Below are 16,069 nucleotides of genomic sequence, written 5' to 3'. Positions count from 1 at the left end.
AATTAAGTCATTAATGATACACCAACTGCTATTTTTAACATTTTTATTTGCATTAAGCAAGCTGTCTAGAACCAGGTGTATTTAACCCACTGTTAACTTAGTGGCATCACAAATTTTAAAAATATTTATATACTGTTACCAATATATATAAATGTATTGCAAAAAGGGCCAAAAACTTGCAAAAAAAGGTCAAATTTCACAGTGTTTGCATTAATATTTTTGTGCTTTTTTTCCCCAAATCGCAAAGCTGAGCCACTGTTTTCACACTGTTTCTTTAATTTGCCAAGAACACATAACTCCATCTATATCAAAGAAGCAGAAGAGTAAACTTAACAACAACTTTCATTTATGCATTTTCTTGTGAAGGGCAAAAAGGGTGTATCCATTTTAGATATTACCTTATGCATATAAAAAATGACCACCATTAATAGGTTCACTAAATTTATTTAAAAATCATAATACATATCTTAAAGAAGAGCATTACATTCTGCACACTGCTCTCAAAGGATGCCAGGGACACGTGGATGACCAGTCTTCTCCTCCCTTAAAAAAAAAAACAAAAACAAAAAAAAACAACCCGTTGTACATTACATAAAGCAGGGTTTTCACAATAGTTACAGAAAAATCATTACAGTTTATCACCAATAATGAACAAAAATAAAATCCACTCTCTGCTGCTGTTTCAAAATTTCAGTGTTAGTCTTGTGTGGCCTTTCCCTTCTCCAACTATTTGTAATGAACTAGAACATTACATCTGATGAACAGCAGATTTCGCTACACCTCAAATGCAGAACACTTATGAAGCAGAGGAATGTTGGCTTTTTAAACAGAAGCAGATATTTAAAAAAAAAAAAAAAAAAAAAAAAAAAGGTGCAGGACTCCTTCAGTTCTTCACTAGTCTTAGAAAAACTTTCCAGAATACTGCTTCACACTATAAAAAAGAAAAAAATAATCTTGCATTAGAATCCTTCAACATCTGCATACTGCTTCACACTATAAAAGAAAAAAGAAAAAAGCATGTATTAGAATGATTGACCATACATCTTGCATCAATATTCACAATAGCATTCTAAAAGATTAATCTACAAATGCCCAATACATATAAATAATTTTAGAAGATTAATGGCTAGTAATTACAGGCATATAATTATTTTAAGCACATTTTAATATTAGAAATCAAACATTCAAGTTAAACATTAACAAATGCTATGATAGCCAACATTATTAAAGCAAAACTAAGCGAACTAAGTCCAAAATTGTTAATATTTGACAGAAGAGAAAGTAATGCCAGCAAGGTGTGAAATGCTGCCTAACAGCACCAATTGATTTCAACTTGTCCTGTAGAGGCATGGTCTGTGCCATATGGTAGACTGTGATTTGTTGTCAGTTAAGTTATCTAAAAACAACAAAATCACTAGTCTTCCACACAGAACTAGACCAACATCCACTGAAATCTTCTATATTTTCTACAGGTTCTATGTAATTTATTACAAATACACTTTTTGTAGCAATTTTCACCAGAGAAACAAGAGGACTGCTTGATTAAGGTGTCTTCCATCAAGATTAGTTTTGAGGGAATCTTCATTTCAATTAGAACAGAGAAAAGAAGAAAATCAAGGCAGAACTACCACTGGAGAAGTTCAATAATTACTTAGGTACTGCCTTCTAAAAACTATATTGTGGAGAAGAGCAGCTTTAGATTGTAGTAGGAGGAAAGTCAGTTTAAAATTGACATGAAGGACAGCATTATGCTTCAACTTGCCTGTTCTGCAGTAAATACTGAGCATTTTGTATCTGGTCCTGTGTTCCTGTAATAGTTATTATTCGATCTTCTGAGCCTTCTAGTGGTTCATCAATTTTGATTGAAGCTCCTGACTCATGACGTATTTGTTTGATTCTCTGGCCTCCCTTTCCAATAATAGATCCTGCCAACTAGGGGAGAAAATAAAGCATTTATTTATTGATGTAACTTTCTCTGCAAAAACACAGTACTGTTCAAGTAGCTTCCATCAATTTAGTTTTAAGAATTAAAACAGAAGCTTACTCTTTTACAGCCTCAAAACATCATCTGTAATGTTTATTATATAAACACAGGTGGGATAAAGTTGGAAGAACCAGATGCTTGTTTATAAAAACAAGGTATTGAATATTAACAATTTTAAAAAGTAGTTCAGTGTATCTCTAAAGTGAAGACAAAACATCCTTAAGAACAAGCTTTTGACAATTTAGAAACACTTGCTTTATATTAAAAGTATTTGTCAAGCATCCCAAATATTTTGATTTACTTACACAGTCTGAGAAAAGGCTGTGACTTTCTATTCATTTATTTATTTAAAAACAAGTGGAAATCAGCAAATCAGTTTTACTTACATCTTTGGGAATCGTTACTTGTGTTGTGATGATGGGTCCACCAAGATCTCCATATGAACCACGGCCCCCTGTGTAAGAATAGTCTGATTTAAATGTATGCATCAAGCCCCTTACTAACTAAATAAAGTGCATGTCAAAGTTGTCTATAAAAACTTACCATATCCAGAGCCACCCTCAAACTATAAGAAAAAGAAAACACTTAAATAGCAAATAGCCATGATTAATTAATATGTTTTCATTTTAAGTATCATACTGTTAACTTTGAGCCTATTTTATGCAAAAATCCTAACACACAACCTTAATCTAAATGTTATTAAAGGCAAACTGCAGAAGAGGGCAGAATAGGAACCAAGGGGGGGAGTAGGGAGAATATCTCATGAGAAACTCTTAGCTTGCTCTGTTAAAAAGTCTAAGTCAGGGGTGTCAAACTCATTTTCACTGGGGGCCACATCACCCTTGCAGTTGCCTTCAAATGGCCCAATGTAATTTTAGGACTGTATAAATGTAGGAGTAGTTACATTTATACAGTCCTAAAATTACATTTGGCCCTTTGAAGGCAACTGCGAGGCTGACGTGGCCTCCAGTGTAAATGAGTTTGACACCCCTGCTCTAAGTCATCAAGATCCAGCCATACTATTTACAAAGCAACCTTATCAATTCAGCTGGTAAACAGCTCTTGATACTCATATACTCCTGACCCTTGAACTAAACTAACATTCAAAACAAACAAACAAAAAAAAAAAAAAAAAAAATCAGAGTTCAGCCTAGTACCTACACAGTTTGGGACAATTTAAAGTGTCAGTTTGGGACAAATTTACCTAGTAACTGCCAATCCTACTCCATCTATATCTTGAGGAAAAAACAAGTCATCTCTAATAAAAATTTTATGATTGGTCTCTCCATTCAGACTATGCTACAATCCTTTGTATCTTAGAAAGGACAATCATGACACTAATTACTGCTGGTTTTGAACTTAATTCAGAGGTTGATCAGAGCTTCATATTCCACACACATACTCTTCTACCTATTTCAGCTGATATTTTGCACAGAGAATCTTTTTCAGGCTAAGTTGTTTTAATGAACAATTCTTTTCTTGACCTTTTCTGCTGCTTCTCTTCCCCAGACTACAAGATAGCAAATGAATTTGACAGCAAAAGAATAATTATAAGTGCAGTGTTTACATAAGCTAGAAACTAACATTAAATATTTGGCAGCACTTTGCCATCTTCTAGACAGCATAAACACTTGCTGACACCCTTTGAACTTTCCTTACTAAACTCCCTAAGAGTAAGAAGTCTGATAAACACAAATGAAATGGAATACTTTCAAATATATGGATAGGTAATGCATAAGTTTATCCACAACTATATGAATTATTCTTAACATTCCTTGTGTGAAACAGGAGAAAACACAACATGACAAAGTTAACATAAAACATACTCCTAAACAGATGCACGTACAGGGTGTTGAAAAGTAAGAGTTACAGTGAAAGTTACAACTTAGAACACTAAAATAGGGTACAAAAGAGGCAATACAACAGAAAAGCTTCTCTGTCTTGGCTGTGCTGCTGCATACTTCCATTGTGGAACATTAACTGCCCGTATAGGATTCACTGTTCAGGACATGAACTGCAAATAACCTGAGTTAGAAGGACAACTTTAAGGATTTTTCAATAGGTGCAAGCTGCCACTGACTACATTCAATCTCAAGAAATTCCAGTTATCATGTAAGCAATTAAAATGATTTTTCTCAAAAAAACAACTATTAAACTAGTCAAATAAAAGCATGAACATACTCACCAGCTCTGGTGGCTGCATGTCATCACAGGTATCCACATGACACTGCATCATCTTCCAGGCACAAAATCATAGGAAGAAAGAAGAAATGAATCCAAGTTAAGTCCATGTCATGGAAGCTTATAGGTAACTTGGCAAGCAAACATATACAATACCAATATAGAGAAACATTTTTCTGCACTACTTAAAATACTACTAAAACTCAGAAGTACATTATGTAGACCAGTTACAAGACTCACTCTCTTTTACTTTCACTGCAAGGGAACTGTAACTGGTCACACTTCTTTCTTCCTTGTTTCTGTGATGTAAACAGATTTTCCTCTTACAAAATATGTCAGACAGCTAAGGGGAGAGCAAACTTCAAGAGTTTGTTTTAAACACCTTTGAGTACTAAAACTGTACTATATACTAAAAGATGTTACTCTTGGATAGCAAAACCTTCCAATTTCTCTCATGCATAAAAAAACCCCACCAAAACAAAAAAAAACAACACACGAAACAGAAAAGGCATTTAATAAAACAAGTAACTGCCATTAATGTATCTATGTCCTGAACAGGAAGGACATGGCTTCTCTTATTAATTAATTTCCATATACCTCATACAGTCAATAGCTAATCTAACAATCTACTACTGCCTAATCATGTTGGAAATCTAATTATTTTTTCAAATATTACATTTATTTCCTTCAGAATTCTACAACAAACATTGGAAAAAATTTATTAAAACAATTTGCGGAATCCAATTTAAATTACTATTTAAGGCAAAGGCCTTTGCGGGGTTAAAATGTGCAGCACAAAATGAATAGTACATTAAAATATAAATGCTAATTTTAAAACAGTTCTAAAATACTAGGTGCTAGATAACTTAAGACACATTACAGAATTTTCTTCTCTACAGACTCATTTGCGCTAGCTACTACTGGCAATAAATGGAAATGAAATTGAAACCAAATGAAACACTGAATGGATAAGACAAAGCAAACAGTATTAATAAGAATTTATTGGCTATTACATCTAATAAAAGAATATGTATGCAATCCTAACTGATGGCAAATTCCATATTGTAACTTTCCCTAAGGGACTGGCCCAGAGGAGTGAAATTTTGTTAATTACTTTTAGTATTTATACAGGTAAATAAGATGTGTCATAGAATCATTTTGGTTTGAAAAGACCTTTAAGATCATCAAGTCCAACCGTTAACCTAGCACTGTCAAGTCTACCTCTAAACTATATCACTAAGCACCACACCTACACATCTTTTAAACACCTTCATGGATGTCGATTCAACCACTCCCCTGGGCAGCCTGTTCCAATGCCTGACAACCCTTTCCATGAGGAAGCTTTTCCTAATATCAAATCTAAACCTCCCCTGTCGCAACTTGAGTAACAAGCAATAGGACAAAAGACAATGGCCTCAAGAAAAGAGACCAACACCTTCCATGGTACAACCTCCTTTCAGGTAGTTGTAGACAGCAAGTAGATCTTCCCTCAGCCTCCTTTTCTCTAGGCTGAACCCTCCCCATGTCCCTCAGCTGCTCTTGATCAGACTTGTGCTCCAGACCCTTCACCAGCTTCATTGCCCTTCTCTGAACTCTCTCCAGCACCTCAATGTCTTTCTTGTAGTGAGGGGCCCAAAAGTGAACACAGGATTCAAGGTGCAGCCTTACTAGTGCTAAGTACAGGTAGACAAGCACTTCTCTAGTCCTACTGGCCACACTGTTTCTGATACAAGCCAGGATGCTGTTGACCTTTTTGGCCACCTGGGCACACTGCTGGCTCATATTCAGCCAGCTGTCAACCAACACCCCCAGGTCCTTTTCCACCAGGCAGCTTTCCAGGCACTCTTCCCCAAGCCTGTAGCATTGTGTGGGGTTGTTGTGACCCAAGTGCAGGACCCAGTACTTGGCCTTGTTGAACCTCATACAATTAGCCTCAGCCCATCAATCCAGCTGGTCCAGATCCCTCTGTAGAGCCTTCCTACCCTCAAGCAGACCAACACTCCCACCCAACTTGGTGTCACCTGCTAACTTTGAAGGTGCACTTGATCTCCTCGTCCAGATCACTGATAAAAATATTAAACAGAACTGGCCCCAATACTGAACACTATTTGTGACCTGGCACCAACTGAATTTAACTCAATTCACCACAATTCTTTGGGCCCAGCCACCCAGACAGTTTTTTACCCAGCAAAGAGTATGCCCATCCAGGCCATGAGCATCTTTCCTTCACTGATTTTTTTTTTTTTTACATGCTCCTTAATGTCAAATTTCTTAAACATGAAGTACTTTGAATATTTTTTAGTGTCTGTACCTTTATTGAAGTGCTTATACAGACGTGTATATACACACATACATATATATAATGTTAAAAAACATCAAGAAGTAGGAATCATTTGAATGAGCAAAACCAGATTAGACATCTGAACACACACTCTACTTTTAAACAGACATTCTGATTTAGTTCTCATTAAACTCCAATTCAAGCAGACTTTGAAAGCATTAGGAATTGACCATTAAAAAAAAGGCAGGGAGGAGATTAAGTGCCTTTACATGAACCTCTTCACCTTATTCCCCCCCCCCCCCCCAAGTATGTTTTTGTGCATTTGTATATCTGAAACACTGATGGGGGTATTAAAAAAAGAAGTAGTAGAAACACATTCATGTTTTCTCAGATATCAAAATAGCCATCATGGTCCACAGACATTTGATTTGGAGTAGTTACAGCCTAAAAGATATACCTCTTGAACAAGAGAAACAATGCATGGGAGTAGTTACAGCCTAAAAGATATACCTCTTGAATAAGAGAAACAGTGCATGTATGTCTTTCAGTAAAATGCCTTAGAAAAGAGATTATATATATATAAATCCAAATTATTTTTTCCTCCCATCTTAGAATTTACAAGGCTGTCAGTATTGTCGCATCTCAGAAAATTAAAGTTTCACCATCCAGTCTTGGTTCACAATCTTAAGTCTTGAACTACTAAATTTTTCAGCCTTTAGTGGAGAACTGGCAGAAAATGAGGATTTCTGTAGATTCAACATCTCCAAGATGTTGGTCTGAAAAGAGAAACTATTCTTGCCTTTATGTGTTTATGTAAAATGTCATTCCTGCTCTCTGAAAGCAGCCTTTCCCATGCATCACTTCGCAAACCACAATGTTGGTTTACTTTAAATCACAGAACCACAGAATCGACTAGGCTAGAAAAGACCTCAGAGATCATCAAGTCCAACCCTTGGTCCAACTCTAGTCCATTTACTAGATCATAGCACTAAGTGCCATGTCCAATCTGAGTTTAAAAACCTCCAGGGACGGCAAGTCCACCACCTCCCTGGGCAGGCCATTCCAATGCCTGACCACTCTCTCTGGAAAGAATTTCTTTCTAATATCCAGCCTAAATTTCCCCTGGCAGAGTTTAAGCCCATGCCCCCTTGTCCTATTGCTAACTGCCTGGGAGAAGAGACCAATCCCCACCTGGCTATAACTTCCCTTCAGGTAGTTATAGAGAGTGATGAGGTCACCTCTAAGTCTCCTCTTCTCTAGACTAAACAACCCCAGCTCCCTCAGCCTCTCCCCATCGGTCTTGTGCTCAAGTCCCTTCACCAGTCTTGCTGCTCTTTTCTGGACCCACTCCAGCACTTCAATGTCTTTCCTGAACTGAGGGGCCCAGAACTGAACACAATACTCCAGGTATGGCCTCACCAATGCAGAGTACAGGGGAAGGATCACTTCCCTTGTCCTGCTGACCACGCTATTTTTGATACAGGACAGGATACCATTGGCCTTCTTGGCCACCTGGGCACACTGATGGCTCATGTTGAGCTTCCTGTCAATTAGTACCCCCAGGTCCCTTTCTGCCTGACTGCTCTCCAGCCACTCTGCACCCAGCCTGTAGCGCTGCAGGGGGTTGTTGTGACCAAAGTGCAGCACCCGGCACTTGGCCTTGTTGAACTTCATCCCATTGGAATCAGCCCATTTTTCCAGTCTATCCAGATCCCTCTGCAGAGCCCTCCTGCCTTCCAGCAGGTCGACACTCCCTCCCAACTTGGTGTCATCAGCAAATTTGCTGATGACGGTCTCAATCCCCTCATCTAAATCATCAATAAAGATGTTAAACAGGACTGGACCCAACACTGACCCCTGGGGAACACCACTAGTGACTGGCCGCCAGCTATCTGGTCCACAGGCACTCAACCTTGTCACTGCTGACCTCAAGTTTAACAGAATCAAGTGACTCTCTAACATACAAAGCCACCCCTCCACCTCTCCTACCCTGCCTATCTTTTCTGAAGAGCTTTGCTAGACAATGGTTTTATATGAAATGCATAGTAGCTCAAGACAACCTTATAATTCTGGCATGACTCTTCCAGCTTCAGCCTTGCAATCCATGGAAAAACTTCTCATCTGCTTATACAATTAAGGATACTGTGATTATGCCCAGCTAAAACTCAAAATTAAATACAGTCTGTGTCAGTAAGCAGTCCACTTTGTAGGCAAGCTATGAAACTCATGCATAAAACAGTCAAAGCCATGAGCAGCTCCACTGTGAAGATGAAATAAAAATGGTTTTCGGAACATGGAAAATAAGCAGAGATGACTCCTACTTATTTGTAGAAACTCATGTCAAGAAAGTCAAGGTCAACCTGATCAAAGTCAGAATAAATAGAGTTCAAATTTTCTATTCTGGAACAGAACGAGAACACACCAGTGCCCAAGCTAAAGATTGCACACAACCAGATACCTAAGGAAGGACAGGCTGCTCTGTTTATATGTCCTGACACTGGTTTTACCAGCTGCAAATATGAAAACACAAAAATTGAGTTTTGAAAACATAAGAATATGAATAAGGGATCTTAAATGCATAGCTCATGATTCTTCTAGTTTCTTAAGATCCAGAATAGAATAGACAACTTAGCATTTCTGTTGTTGGTTTCTTTGGTGGGTGAGGTTTATTGTTTTGGTAATTTTAAGTGCAAGTCTTTCCTTTCAATATTTCTGCTAGGATTCTGGTGCCCCAATTTTGACATTCTTGTAATACGTACTTCCAGTACGTATTACTGGAAGTAATTGCCTCTTCCTCTCAGAAGGAGACAATGTGTAAATCTCATTTAACTAGTCTATTTCATAGCTCCTCTCCACTTCTTTCTTTTCCATTCATGTAAAAGAAAAATAAAAATCTCATCTAACCTGTTATTTTAAGGAATGTGTCAAGCAGAACCAGAGGAAAAAAGATGATGGTTAACCAGAGAGATTTACCTCCCAGATGCCTATGAATTCTCTTCCCAGGAAATAGGATACAACAATAAATGACTACCAGGAAATCATTGTGCTGGCTTGACTGAAAATGGGTTTTCTTCATGCAGTCAGAAACGTTTCTTTTTCATAGCTAGCACGCTTATTATTTGGACTTAGTTTGAGAACAAGAAGATCACACCTCAGCACAGAGCTAATGTTTTTAATTGCTCTGGTCTGAGAGCCAAGGACACCCTCAGTGCTCTGCCCACCTGTGGCAGAAAGCATCAGGAGAAACTAGAGATGGACCCTTAGGTTTTTGGAGTTGAGGATACAAAGGATCTGAGGCCAACTGTACTCCAACTGAAAAAGAGATACTAGCAGCATGTGAAGGGGTCTGAGCTGCTTCAGAAATGATTGGTACGAAAGCACAGCTTCTCCTGGCACCTCGACTGCCGGTGCTGGGCTAGATGTTCAAAGTGAAGTTTCCCTCTACGCATCATGCAACTGATGCTATGTGGAGTATGTGGATTGCAATGATCACACAATGAGCTCAAATAGGGAGAACCAATCACCCAGTGATCTTAGAAGTGATTACAGATTGTCCAGAAAGTAGATTTTATGAAGTTGCCAGATGAAGAGAAAGTAACATGCTGAAGAAGCACCACCATACAATAAACTATCAGAGACTGATAAGCAGTATGCACTGTTCACAGATGGATCTTTCCTGCTCTCTTTAGAAAAACATCGAAGGTGGAAAACTGCTGTGTGGAGTCCCACATGATGAGTTACAGAAGCTACTGAAGGACAAGGTGAATCAAGTCAATTTGCAGAAGTGAAAGCCATCCAGCTGGCTTTGGACATTGCTGAATGGGAAAAATGGCCAGTACTTCATCTCTATACTGACTCATGGATGGTGGCAAATGCCTTGTGGGGGTGGTTACAGCAGTGGAAGAGAAGCAACTAGCTTCTGCTCACAGGTGTGAGGTATCAAGGAAGGGGGGCATAGATGGGGCAGAGCTTGACTGATATCCAGACCGATCAATAAGAGCATTCCATCTCATTAGCATCATGCTTCATATATAAGGAGAGTTGGGTCTTCCGCTTTTTTTTTTTTTTTTTTTTTTTTTTTTTTTTTTTTTTACAGGGAGAGTTTTTGGTGCAGGACATTTAGTCCAGCCTTTTGCCACTTTGCAGAGGCCTCTGAGCCTTTCTGCCTTTTTCCTCTTTCTTCTCCCTTTGGATTCGCTTCCCTGTTGGGGGGGCAGAGGGGGTGAGTGAGCAGCTATTGTGGTTGTATTGCTAGCTCAGGTTAAACCATAACAGTCACATTTCAGAGTACAACATGGAAGAATATCTTTAAGCCTTTTTCAATTCTTCCTATCCCCCAACATGGGTGAATATACCTAATTTCATTTCAATTTCAACTTATCAGTGGCCCTGGCTCCAAAAAATTTGGAATTACAGTAGATTTTTTTTTTTTTTTTTCAGACATAAAAATTGGCATAGAGACAAGAATTTATTTGAAAAAGCAATCATCTGCCAAGACCAACTAGAGCTCTTTAAAGATATTATTCATGTTCTCTTAAATTCTGTTAACATCTGTTGGAAAACATTGTTCTGACATGCTTTCTTGATCTGAAAAGCCTCCCCATTCCTACTTCTCTCATTCTAATGCAAAAGAAAAAGTCTAAAAGAAGGTCTGTGTAATAAAACCTGCAGGTACTATGTTCTACCAACTTTCTATTCCACTGTTGATGACAGGTAGGGAAAACAACCAACCAACACCCACAAACCAAAACCACACAGCATATTTACATCCCAAATACCCTTTACACCCCAAACAATTGTCTTCTTGGGGAGACCATTTGTATGGCCAAAACATTTTGGTGATATCAAAGTTTATCAGAAGCACACATGCCCCACACTTAAATGTATGTATTCAAGAACAGTTTCCTCAGATATTCAAAGTGCTAACTGCATTACTAAACAAATCAATATGAATTTTAACTCCTACCATTCCATCATAACGGTCTCCAGGTCTACCCCTTCGGTCATAAGACATAAGATCTCTAAAATGAGAAAAAACAGCAGCACATGACTTATGTTTATGTACTCTAATTCAAGTTTCCATGATTTGCACACAACTATGAATTTCTGAATGCTTTAGTCAAGTTCTGAATAACAAAATAAAGTTACAAGAACTACTGACTAGAGTCCTAATAGACTGATACATTGCAGAAATAATTACCTTCAAATACTTTTTGAAATTTTATGGTGCAATGCACACTCAATCCTGCATAATCACTACCAACACGGAATGCAAAGTAAGTCCTGGAAACACTAACACAATTCAGCAAGTTTTACACAATATATTTATACAATAGCTCACCCGCCACGGGGAGGTGGTGGAGGAGGAAGAGGAAGATTACGAGCTCTGCTGCCACCTCTGCCACCACGACCTGGCGGAGGTGGTGGAGGTCCTCTGCGAGGGCTCATATCATCATAATCTCTTCTCGATGGAGGCATAGGTCGTCCACCACGACCAGGAGGCATTCGATCAAAGCCCCCTCTTCCACGCATTGGAAAACCTACTGGACGTCCCCTTCTATCATCAAACATCATTGTGAAGCCACCATAGTCATATGTTTCATCATAGAAATTAGGATCATAAGGCTGGGCCCGTCCTTTAATTGGAGACTAAGACACACACACAAAAAAAACCAAAAACAACAAAAAGCCACACAAAACAACAACAAAAAAATTAAAAAATTAAAAATACACCAAACCACAAAAACAAAACCAACACCACCCCCTCCCCTGGTTAGGGCTGACTATTACAATTATTATATCTAATTAAATTACTATATTAAATGTATAAATATCAATTTATGGATTCTGAATACATTCTTGATTCCACAATGCTAATAAGAAAGCCAGGGATGGTGATATGCTTCCTAAGAACTTAACTATGATAAAAAAACTGCTGTTACGGATAGGTGACACATACATTTGTCTCACTTCCCAATTTAAATTTTTTTATTTTACTGATACGTAAATCATGACTAACAGTCCATTGGTACTAAAAACGGCTTCCCTCTCCAATAAGGTACACCCCAATTCTAGAAAACAGGAATAATTTCAAAGGGTGCTAACAGTCCAACACTTTTGTTACTGGAGAAGAGGCACTGAATCAGAACAGAAAGAGAAAAATGTAATTTTCCATCCAAATCATCCCAACTTCCATGAATAAAATGAAAGAATAATAAGTTTAAGACACATTACCTCAGAGATAAGATCCAAGATAATCTTGATACATTCGACAACTCTATCAGGTTTTCCACCAATAAGCACCACTCTATCAGTGGAATGAGGACAACACTCTTGGAAGAGCTTAATGGTGGTCTGAGTGTTCTGTTGAAGAAAAAAATAGAAGTATTTTACACAATTTTATAAAGTTATTGAAAACAAAATGGGTAAGACACACACACAAACATTTTCATATAAACAAACAAACCAGGCCATTAAAGTTCCAGTCATTGCAAGTGAATGCTCGCTTCTGAGTTCTTACAACAAATTCAATCTTGGGATGTTACTAGGTTGGTGCAAAAGTAATTGCAGTTTTGGACTGAGAATTTTAAATCATTATAACTAGGCTCAAATACATCTTTGTTAATCAAAATAGGAAACATTACAGTCAACACATTTTTGCAAATGATAAATAAGTTTGTTTATTCCTGTAGCATAAAAATCTGTGCTTCGGGATTCAATTAACTCTTGGAAAGCATTTTCTGCATCCTGCTAGTTGTGGAAGCATTTTTCTTGCAAAAATTTGTCAAGATGCTTGAAGAAGTGGTAGCCAGTTGGCAAGAGGTCAGGTGAATATGGCAGATGAGCCAAAACTTCATAGCCCAATTCGTTCGACTTTTGAAGTGTTGGTTGTGCGATGTGCAGTTGGGCATTGTCATGGAGAAGAATTGGGCCCTTTCTGTTGACCAACGCCAGCTGCAGGCATTGCAAGTTTTCAGTGCATCTCATAATTTTGCTGAGCATACTTCTCAGATGTAATGGTTTTGCCCGGATTCAGAAAGCTGCAGTGGATCAGACTAGCAACAGACCACCAGTGACCATGACTACTTTTTTTTTTTTTTTTGTGCAAGTTTGACTTTGGGAAGTACTTTGGAGGTTCTTCTCAGTCCAACCACTGAACTGATCATCGCTGGTTGTCATATAAAATCCACATGTTGTCACACATCACAATCTGATCAAGAAATGGTTTGTTGTTGTTGCGTAGAATTGGAGAAGACGACACTTCAAAACAACGAAGTTTTTTAATTTTGGTCAGTTCATGAGGCACCCACGTATCGAGCTTTTTCACTTTCCCAATTTGCTTCAAATGCCAAATGACCACAGGATGGTCAACACTGAGTTCTTCAGCAACTTCTCATGTTCAATTGCTCTCCATTGGTCATTGTCAACTTCTGATGGCCAGCCACTATGCTCCTCATCTTCAAGGCTCTCATCTCCTTTGCAAAACTTCTTGAATTACCACTGCACCGTACGTTCGTTAGCAGTTCCTGGGCCAAATGCAATGTTGATGTTGCAAGTTGTCTCTGCTGCTTTGCAACCCATTTTGAACTCGAATAAGAAAATGACTACATATCCATGATGAGCTTACAGGTTATATAAACCTTCACATGTCATAAAAATATGCTTTAGATGCAAAACAGCAGTGTTGCCAGGATTATTTCTAGTCATCTTGCCTTCCTCAGTCCACATAGATAGTAGCTTACACCTAAACTGACCTGGAATTGCCTTTGACACAATGCCAGAAGAGAAAACAACACTCTAGATTCATAGACACCACTAGCTTTTTAGAACAAAACATCATTCCTTCACAAAGAAAACAGTGGTCTTCAAGGAAGTGGAACTTCCTAACAAAAAAACCCAATCACCAACCCCACCCCCCAAAAAAACAAAATCCACAAGACCCAAAACCCATCTAAAACCCCATCCCATACTACCTTTTTTATAGCAATATTCAAACATCTATTAAATTATCATTGTTAAAGAGTTTATGTATCCACACTAAACCATTTTTCCATGTACAACACCACCAATATAGTCTATTTAGCAGTTAATTCCAGGAGTGATGAATGGCAATTTTAAAAAGCATCCTTTATTTATAAAGATAACTCTACTGCTAATATGCTTAAAAGCTTTATAAGAAGTCCTAGGCTCTATCACCAACAGTCACTTCACTTCTGACTTTTTGCAAGGAAGTTGTACTCAGACTGCTCTCAGAACACAGAAATCACGTATGAAGAAATATGTTCTGAAGCAATTATTGCACAGATGATGCTTACACTCACTGTTAATTAACACAAAAAACCTAATTTGTTTATAGAATAAAAGTAGAATCTGAAAAGAATAGGAAACTTTACCTCTCTGAGTTCTTTGATTTTAGCACCTTTGACACCAATAATTCCTCCTGCTAGACTTTGGTGAATTAGAAGTCTTAATTCACAATCGAAGTCACTACCTTTGTAGTGTTGATACTGTAAGATGCATACAAGGAAAGAATAAAATATTAGTCAATGGAAAAAATAATTGAAAAATCTAAGTACTAATTTTGCTTTTTTGTTAAGGTTTTTCTCTTAACACCATGGTATGACTTAATTTGCTGCTGAACTGTAATGCTGTATTTGCTATGATAGAACACACTTAAATATCTAAGTACTTTACCTCAACATGAGGTGATGTCAAATTAGTTTTTCTTATTTCTTTTATTATTATTGTATAAAATTAAGATGTCAAACAGCACAACATACTTGCTTACAGCCAAGGTGGGATGGAAATTACAAAACAGCTACTTCAAAGTGGGGACTAAACAAGTAAGGAGACAGGTGTTTTGAGGGGAGAAGGCTGTTCCAAATATTTTTCTGAGATTTTTTTTTTTTTTTTTTGGCAGAGGACAGAGACAAAGTCAACATGTAGTTTGAGAGCTATAGGCCTCCTTTCAAAAAAGGATGGGTTTTATTTTCTAATTTAACATATTAAAACCACAATCATCTAGAATTATCTTGGTTTAAAATCTAAATTTATACCTCTGAAGAAGAAAGAGACATACCTCTTCTAAAGTAGGGATAATCTTCTTCAAGATTTCTCCAATTGTCTCTGTATCTGCACTTATACTCAAGATGCTGTTAGATGCCATAGTGTCAGAAAATATGGAGAAGGTGGAAAAGTAGAAATAAGTTTAGTATTCATAATCATATGCAAAATTCTAACAAGATTGACTACACAGAAGAACTTACAAATAATATTTCCCATTTAAAGTAAACCTGTTCACTGGATTTAAAACACATGCATCTTTGTTTATGCCCAATATATATGCGTGATGAATTTAAGACTAAGCAGGTCTTGCAGAGAGTAAGAGAGAGCAAGCAAGCAAGAGCTTTTGGAAGGGCTCAGATTAAGTGGGCAAGAAATCGACACAGAACTGAAAGTAAATGTTCACATCCCCACCACCACTAATTTAGTATATCCTCGTCATTACATTGGTAAAACTGGCACAGCTTCTTGTGGAAAAAGTGGAGATATGCATTACACCTGGAGTAAGGTTGAGAGACCAGTTAGAGATTAGATTATTAATGGGCACTGCAAAAAAAGAC

The 16,069-nt window shown here is 37.7% G+C and overlaps 1 protein-coding gene across 11 annotated transcripts in view; it reads right to left on the bottom strand.

The window, feature by feature from the left end:
• Nucleotides 1-430: 430 nt before the first annotated feature.
• Nucleotides 431-16,069, bottom strand: part of LOC308051367 (heterogeneous nuclear ribonucleoprotein K-like) — a 22,812-nt gene continuing 7,173 nt past the window's right edge. For 10 of the 11 annotated variants that reach the window (XM_080361761.1, XM_080361756.1, XM_080361752.1 and 7 more), the window contains exons 6-15: nt 15,526-15,598; nt 14,840-14,953; nt 12,681-12,809; nt 11,788-12,095; nt 11,413-11,467; nt 4,170-4,220; nt 2,528-2,549; nt 2,371-2,453; nt 1,763-1,932; nt 431-993 (exon numbers count right to left, since the gene is read on the bottom strand). In XM_080361761.1, coding sequence (XP_080217887.1) covers nt 960-993; nt 1,763-1,932; nt 2,371-2,453; nt 2,528-2,549; nt 4,170-4,220; nt 11,413-11,467; nt 11,788-12,095; nt 12,681-12,809; nt 14,840-14,953; nt 15,526-15,598 — 1,039 coding nt within the window. In that variant the 3' untranslated portion in view covers nt 431-959. Of the gene's footprint in view, nt 994-1,762; nt 1,933-2,370; nt 2,454-2,527; nt 2,550-4,169; nt 4,221-11,412; nt 11,468-11,787; nt 12,096-12,680; nt 12,810-14,839; nt 14,954-15,525; nt 15,599-16,069 lie in introns of those variants that run through there. The other variant, XM_080361753.1, reaches the window with a different exon arrangement.

The sequence above is a fragment of the Nesoenas mayeri genome, assembly GCF_963082525.1.
Source record: "Nesoenas mayeri genome assembly, chromosome: W".
Lineage (NCBI taxonomy): Eukaryota > Metazoa > Chordata > Aves > Columbiformes > Columbidae > Nesoenas > Nesoenas mayeri.
The sequence above is the reverse complement of the archived record's forward strand: the minus strand, read 5'-3'. Positions and strand labels throughout refer to the sequence as shown.